Source organism: Cucumis sativus, chromosome 2, assembly GCF_000004075.3.
Source record: "Cucumis sativus cultivar 9930 chromosome 2, Cucumber_9930_V3, whole genome shotgun sequence".
In the NCBI taxonomy this organism is placed as follows: Eukaryota; Viridiplantae; Streptophyta; class Magnoliopsida; order Cucurbitales; family Cucurbitaceae; genus Cucumis; species Cucumis sativus.
The window spans coordinates 14,052,077-14,060,721 of record NC_026656.2 but is presented as its reverse complement, the minus strand read 5'-3'; the positions used below and the strand labels follow the sequence as shown (position 1 = coordinate 14,060,721).

The 8,645-nt window shown below is 26.7% G+C and overlaps 1 protein-coding gene across 1 annotated transcript; it reads right to left on the bottom strand.

The window, feature by feature from the left end:
* Positions 1-5,473: 5,473 nt before the first annotated feature.
* On the bottom strand, positions 5,474-5,860 carry LOC105434739 (precursor of CEP9). Its single transcript, XM_011651856.1, has one exon. The coding sequence runs from the start codon at positions 5,858-5,860 to the stop codon at positions 5,474-5,476; it is 387 nt and encodes a 128-aa protein (XP_011650158.1).
* Between the last annotated feature and the right edge of the window lie 2,785 nt (positions 5,861-8,645).

The window sequence follows — 8,645 nt, the reverse complement described above, 5'->3', positions numbered from 1 at the left end:
TAAAACCAAAGCAAAACCAATGTAAAAGAAATAAAACAAAATCATTTAAAATCAGATTTAGCTCAAAGACACATAAAAGAAAGTAAAGAAAAATCACAAACGAAGTTAAATTACTTTGATCAACAACCATTGTATTTTATATTGCAGTTATAGTACTATTGATGTACTAAAATTAAAACTAAAACAGAAAGAACAAATCATTTTTCCCGCGTAAGAAATGAGGGATGAATAGAGCAATAAAAAGAGGAAAAAAAATAAATTATTGACTAGTAGTTTAGGAATAACAACAAATTTAGGATGAAAAATACTTTTAAAAGTGAAAATTTTACTATATTTGCAAAATTCTAAAACAATGTACTATATTTGCTATATTATATTCTCAAAATGCTACTCACTGCAATTTTTCTTAAAAATTAATAATCGATTATATAACAACATTTCGTAATAAAATACAAATACATCAAAATTGATGTACAATGTTAACAATATAGTTTTTCACTGATCAACTTTTAAAGTTGAATCTAAATTTTAGTAGAATGTGATATCCTTACTTCTAAACCTCTAGATTTAATTATTATATTTGTAATTACTTCTCGGACAATTTTGAACAATTCAAAGTGCCGATCAAATGAAATCGAACCAAATACAAGAACAAAATCTTTTTTTTCTTTTTTTTTTGGAGTACACAAAGACTATATTTAATTTAAAAATGATGTATATAAAGTTGTGTGATTTGGAGTATATATAGATATATATTGTGTATATTATATAGTTGGTAACAGGTGTCACCAAACCACATTAAAGTAATTTGGGTGCAGTTTTCGGTGTACCAAGTTTTCCTTTTTTACAAGTGGGTGGAAGTACTTTCATATTCCATTCCACTTTTTAATTCATTCACTCGTACAATTTTCTTTTTTCTTTTTAATTTCATATTCGTGATTTATATCATTTTCTTAATTTTCCATTCATTTCAATTTATTATTTTAAATTTTATATTACTTTTTTTAAATAATTGAACATGGTTCAAATAACATACTACTATAAATCTACTATGCTCCTAACATTATAACATTACGCACAACTTAACATTTAAAATATATATATATATAAACGTAGTATTAATAAAAATATTTATAAATATAGTGAGTTTATGGTGACACACTAAATAGACTATAGTAATTATGATATTTGTAAATATTTTTAAAACTTACTTTTTATTTTTTTTAATTAGTTTTCAAAAATTTGTTTGATTAAAAGATTAGAAATTTCAAAATCATGTGTATGAGACCTTCCTGCATAATATTCCAGAAATGTATAGTTGAATTTGTAGTCAAAATTCTCACTTTGGTTACCCTTTTTAATGGCATCTTGGTTCACATTATCATGCACCTCATCTGAACTTAGTCTTTACAAGTAGAATTTTGAGAATCACCCATGTAGGAATATTTTTCAAACTCTCCTATCTATTCTATTATCATCATCTTCTTCATCTTATCTGTAATAAACCATCGAGGGACTGGTAAGGTTGTGTAGGTACAACTAGTTCATTTTTGCATTCCATGGGTTTCACTTTGTTCATCAACCACATAAAACTTTGGTCTTGTACTTTAGTTGAATGACTTGAACTTCTCATATAACTGAAATCGATGGAAACCATCATGGTTGTTGTCACCTTCAACGTAACGATCTCGCTACTTGGATATAGTCCTCACACTTGTTGTTGCTCGTAACGACACCAAAGCGTGGGAAAACACAAGCTAGAGTTAGTCTTTTCATGTTTTGGTCCATGTATTTTTTGAGAGTCAAGTTCATGGTTTCCATTATGGTTGGTAACTTGATATATATATGGAAAATTAGTTGTTTCTTTTTATCATTTTTCTAATTATAACAAACAAACAACGGTATCTAACATTATAGGGCAATAGAGATGGCTTTCACGTGTGTGAAATAACCCTCTTTTAATCAATTGAAAGAGAAATTTAATCAGTGATGGTAAATGATACACTTATATGCAAACCATACGTTGATCAATAAAAATATCATTAACTTAATATTAAAGAACATCTACAATATACATGATATATATTAAAGTTTGTAGATTAAATATCAAAATAAACATTTTGCATGTATGTTGAACTAAATTGAACAAAAGTTGAAGAATAAACAAAATATATCAAAGTTAAAATTAGATGGCCTAAGATAACATATAGGTGCACCCACACGTATATATATTTGCTACTTGAAAATTTTTTATTAGCAAAACTATTTGGACGGCATAAAGATGGATGCAACTCAGAAAACATCCAAGTTTGTCCATAACTAAATACAATTTCATGATGATTTAAGTTAAATTGGTATGTTAGTTTCTACAAATGTTTTATTAAATCAGTTTGATATTAAAAGATATTGTTATACTTGTAAAGTTCTAGTTATAGTGGCTATCATATATTAAAATCACAAAAACAACTGGTATATAGAATATTGAAAACAGAAATCTTGTAATATTTACTGATATACATTATTTGTATGTCAACTAAGTATAGTGTCTGCTCTACTTAGTTCTTAAATATTTCAATCATTTAATAATTTTTTAACTCTTTTCAGTATACAAAAATGAAAGAAAAGGAATAAGAAAAAGGAAAAAAGAATGAGCCAATGCTCTAAGCTAATTGCATTTAATAGTTTTGATGGGTAAATAGAACAACTTTTAATTCACTGTTCATAAACATATATTATTAAATGCATTTCAAAAAATTTTGTTTTAGTTGAAATTTGATTTTTTGAAACATGGTACTAAACATATATTTAAAAGAAAGCTATTTTAAATAATAATAATAATAAAAAGAACGTTTGAGTACCTATAAAAGTAGCAAAATTTTATTACTGGTACTGATTGACATCTATTAGTGATAGATGGTAATAGTCTATCACTGTTTATCATTAATCTATCATCGTTTATCAATATTTATTAGTGATACTTTATTATATAGATAAATATTTTGGTTCATTTTGCTATATTAAAAAACAAACCTATTTATAAATGCAAAATACAATTATCTTAGGGGTTTTTTAAAAAAATTAGAACAAAACGTAAAAATATTTACATAGTGTAGAACAATTTTGGAAAAGGAAAAAGTCTACAAGGCTGCAACATGAAATAAAAAAAAAGCACCATGTGATTAATATGTCACACACACGTCCAAAAAAACTTCTAATTTAAACGATCGTATAATAGAGTTTAAAAGATCGCTCAGATCTTGGTAAACAATCATTTGAATCTATCACTTATTTAATTTATTTAGGATAGACAATAATAGTGGTATATCTCTGTCTATCTAGGATAGATGATTGATCGTTTAGATATTAATACACTAGTGTACAAAATCTAAATGATATTGATCTACAATCTTGTACCAAGATAATCGTTTAGATATTGATACACGATTGTTTAAAAGAAGAAGAAGAAAATACTTGATAACGAAAACAAAAGAAGAAAGAAGAAAAAGAAAAAGGACACGATACCATATAATAAAAAAAATGACACAATACCAAATAATGAAAAAAGAACAAGAAGATGACTCGAAGATGAGAGATGATAAAGAAAAAAAAATTATAGAAGAAATGATAAAAGAAATCACGAACAAAAACAAGTGAAAATATGAAGAAATAGATGTAATAATAGGAAAAAGATGTATAAGCATTTAACTCAAAATTCAAAACAAGCAATAGAATATCTAGAATTCATCAACTTTACTTTTTGTTACATAAAAGGTAAATTTTAATTTTTTTTAGTTTTGTTATATATATATATAGATTAACTATTATTTTTTTTTACTAAAAATTTTATTATAAAATTTGTATTTTCTTGATTATCTATGCTTTAGCAATTTAAATGTAAAATATTAGTAATAATAACAAATGGAATAAATAAATATTGTAGAGAAAAAGAGAGAGAAATATAGATAAATATATATTATGAAAAGATGTGAAGTTTAGTTTATTAAGAATTATTTTAATGGTTGTCCTTTGCCACAAATGGTAACTTTTTAATATTCCCTTTTCAGTATTTATTACTATCTTGCCACATTGTGTTGTGTACCATTTTTGTTTTCTTCTCAAAATATAATAAACCATCAAGTTATAAATACTATTTTAATTTACATATTCATACTATTTGTAACTTCTTATTCCATAATCATTTATTTTTCTCTGAAAATTAAACCTACTCCATCTCTTTATTTTACAATAATTATTTGTATCTTTCATGAATATAAATATAATCTTTGAATTTTTAACTAAATTTAAAAAACAAAACAACAACTTAATTTAAAAAAAATAGTTATCAAACATAATATAAATGTCTAATATTATTACATGGATTTTTAATCAATTTTATACTGAAACCCTACTTAATTTTCTTTTCTTTTTATTATAGTGTAGATTATTATTTCAAAAACTTTGGTTATTTTTTAGTATTTTTACTCCAAATTTTGAAAACTTATTTACATTAGTATTTTTTTTTAATGGAAATTGTGAATAACTATTATTTAGTTTTTATTAAAAAACAAAGCTTAAGATTTATTGAAAATATAAGTATTTAATGTTGAAGATACACGTACATACCAATACCGATATGATATGTTATCTTAAATAATGTCTTATTATTATCTATTTTATTTTTAAATGATTGAGAGCAATGACTTCTAATCACTAATCTCTTGGTCAATGCAATTAATTATATTCTAATAAGTTAAAGCTATATTTGTATTGTTATTGTATATAATATTTCTAACTCTAAGAACATTTTAAAGTCCATCCTAAAAAAAATTGAAGATTACAAATACATTTATTTTGTATATTTAGGGATCAAACATGCCTATTATTTAAAATATATTTAGAGATTAAATTTGAACATTATTAGTAAGTAATATATAAGGGATTAGGATGAAATATTTAAGATTAAAAAAATGTATAATAAATAAAAGTGTGATATTTCAATTATCCTATGATTGGAATAATTAGGACTTTATTTCAAACAGGGTAAAAATGTAAAAATGCATGAAAAAAAATATATACAAAGAAAACTTTTATATAATTGTGTACTAATTATTGAACATGGAAAATATATATTTTGATGACTTCATTTCATCATTTTGATAATAAAATTAGTGTAGTATTCAACCATGTAAGGTTTTAAATTAATAAGCAAAGAAGACTAATATATAAAAGTAAATCTCTTAAACATTAAACTTTATTGAATTAATTAAGAAAAATCCCTAAACCCTAAACTTTTAATTTAACCTATCTACTGGAACAAAATAACACAAAACAATCACTTTCATATACTAAAGAACTTAGAGAAAGAACAAGAAATTAAAGCTGCTAGCATGCAACAACAGCTCCACAACAAGACCCACGAAATGAAAAATATGGATAAAACGATAATACAGAATCTTAAGGCTAACTATTCAAATTAAGCATTTGGTTTTGAAGCAATGTGATGCTGAACATGACCGATGCCAGGGCTATGTCCCGGTGCCGTTGGTCGAAAATCATCCTTCAACCCTTCTGTAATGTGCACTGCTCGACCATCAGAAGCAATGGCAGCCATGGTGCCACTTCTTCGAATCGAATGGTGGCCAACTCCAGGGCTATTTCCGGGCGTTGTAGGGCGAAAATCGTCCTTGCTACCGACGTCGGACTCCCTGAAACCGTCACCGAGAGAGGAGTGGGAAGGAATATGAGATGAAGTAAGAGGTTTGAAAGGCCTTCCTTGGATTTGATAAGTTCCAAAGGCTATGAAGATGGTAAGTAGAAGAATAGCACATTGACATATGGTTTGAAAATGGTAATTTCCCATTTGAGAAATGGCTTTTTTCTTTTTTCTTTTTTAAGGAAGAGAAAATTTAGGGTTTATGAAATGGAAGGATGGTTTTGTTGAGTGAGGAGAAAGTGATGATTTGGTGGTGGAATTTATAGGGTTAATAGCAATGCCTAAAAATGGAGGGTTCTCATTCAAGAATGAATAAACTAATAACGCATGTGGGGATTACCAATGATACTTTGATTTGAACGGTTTATAATGGTTTTGAGGTCAACTTTTGGAGGGGTCTTATCAAATTATAAAATGTACACAAATTGTACTTAAAAGTGTGTATCAAATTAATATGTTTTCAATCTACATCCTCTCTAAGTTTAACTTGACATGACTTATAATATTCTTTGATGTTGGGGTTTAATTCCATATCCCAATGGTTGCTGTAGTAAAAAAAAAGTACTATTCTCTTTCAATTTCCTTTTATTATCACTTAAAAAATGTGTATATACTTTTATTTCCTCCAAACTTTGTTTGGAGTACATTTATTGTTGGTTATAATATAGTTTGTTGTTATTAGAGTGTGTGAGACTATCATAGTTTAGGGAGTTGAGTGGTGTGGGATGTTAAAGTATTTGGTTCAAACACTTTGTTTTGTTTTTTTGGATGCAAACTATTTTAGATATGTATTTTGGAAGGTTTGTATTTATGATACAAACTATTTTTGGTTGAGTTTATGAGTTGTATTTGGATATTTAATTTTTTAACTCGATAAAACCTTTTATTTTATGATTATTATAAGACGTTGAGTTTTACAAACTTTAACATATTATAATTAGGAGTTGTTTTTGGATTACTAATTATTTATGAACTCCAAACTCCTAGTTAGGGGTTGTATTTGGGTTGCTAATTTATGGTGCAAATTATTGTTTAATTAATAATTTATCGTTTGCTCATTCAGCTCGTTTTAGTTCAAAGTGGGATCAAAACATCATTTGAAATGACTCTTTAGCTAGAGAAAAGTAGTAAAATATATATGATAAAACTTGAACATTTTGCACTAATCAATAGACCGTGAACTAAATAAATTAGTGAATGAAAATAGTATTTATAAAGTTTAAACCTTTTTTAAGGTTGCCTAAGGTAAGGTCAAAAGTCTATGGACAAGCTCATGTCCGATAGGGTACCGAGATAAGGTATAGAGGAATACATGGCCTAGAAGGAAAAAGTTGATACCTCAAGTGGACTGCTAATCATAGTCAATAGAGCCACGTTTAGTCTGGTTACTCTGCAATCTTGAACATCGAAAGCAAACCTAATATCGTCGAGGTTACATGTCAGTTAGAATCAAGTTTCATAAAAGGAAAAATAATAACCTCATTCGATGATCTCCAAAAAGATAAATAAGTAATCTTCGAAGGAGAGTTCTAGACTACGTTTTGGTTGAACTATACATTCCTTATACTAACTTAGACATAAGTATCATACACTTGGTACTGTACTGATGGAAGGGAGTCCACAATGATAATGAAAAAAAAAAACATGATCTATTAAGATTCTAAGCTTGTATTTTGCACAATTCACTAAAGAAAGAGGGTGTGGGTTGACCAGAAACTTTGAGTACTCTAACTTTATTGTGACAAAACAAAGTGATACGCATCTGTTTTGTCCTTTGATTACTTTGCAATTTCAATTTTTAAATTGAAGTCTTGTTGGCTAAATGATTCCCTCATAAACTATATATATACACATATAAGAAACAACTAAAAACAATGATCATATATAAAAAAAGAAGAATAAAATCAGTATGTGCTACAACGTATGCTTTTCTATATAGCTTCATTGATCACAAAACTTTTTTTTGGATGGAATCAGAATATTTGACTGTGACTTTTAAGGTGAAGAGATTTGACAAACCATAAATAAATCTTTGAATTTAATATCACCTTCGACACGGTCTAGCGAACCATGAGCATATCATCCTCCTATGACAATCAAGTAAAATTAGAAAGATCTTAGTAAGAGAGACTATATTATCATTGTATATATATAACAAGTTAAATCTATGAAGAAAATTTGTGAATGAACGACTATCTTATTCGTTCATCACATTCAATTATGACTAGCTTGAACAAAAAAACTTATAGTAAAACAATAAATAACTAAGTCCAAAGTTGAATAATAACATTATTGCACTTGAATTACATCAACTCATGAATTGGAAAAATACCTCCATTTGTTTTCTCTTAAGTTTTTCATACATGAATGTTATAGTTTATTGCTTGATTTAACTAGAAGAGGTAGGGTTGGACTGATTGGCTCATGTGTATGATTTCCATATGATAAAGTCCAGTAAATTCAGAAATTTAATTGGCTAGTTTCTTTTTTTTTTTTTGAAATAATTAAGCATTGAAAAAGAATAAAAATTATAAACAAAACATTATATAACCTCTTCAACGTTGTAGATATCATTCCTATTAAGTGTTATTGTAACATTTTCTAATAAAATTGTTCTCTTTCATTGTCCGTTATAACAGAAAATTGTTAGTAAATTATGTAAATATGTGTATTAATTCTTAGATTTCTTATATTATTTATTTGTCGAGAGAATATTACATACTTGGTATGCATCTAAACCAAATTGAGACTAAGGTTAAAGCATCCGATGAAAATTAAACTAAGATCACAAGTGCTATACAGTCCATTAGCACACTTGTAGAAGAATAAAACTACTTTGATAGTTGATATTTTTTTTGTGTAATTTATATAAATTTTCTTCCCCAACTCGAGGAAGACTTCTCTTTTATATATATAAAAAACAAAGATCCCA

Excerpts from the sequence above, each read along its gene's own strand:
- LOC105434739 (XM_011651856.1), bottom strand. The coding sequence starts at position 5,860 with ATGGGAAATTACCATTTTCAAACCATATGTCAATGTGCTATTCTTCTA.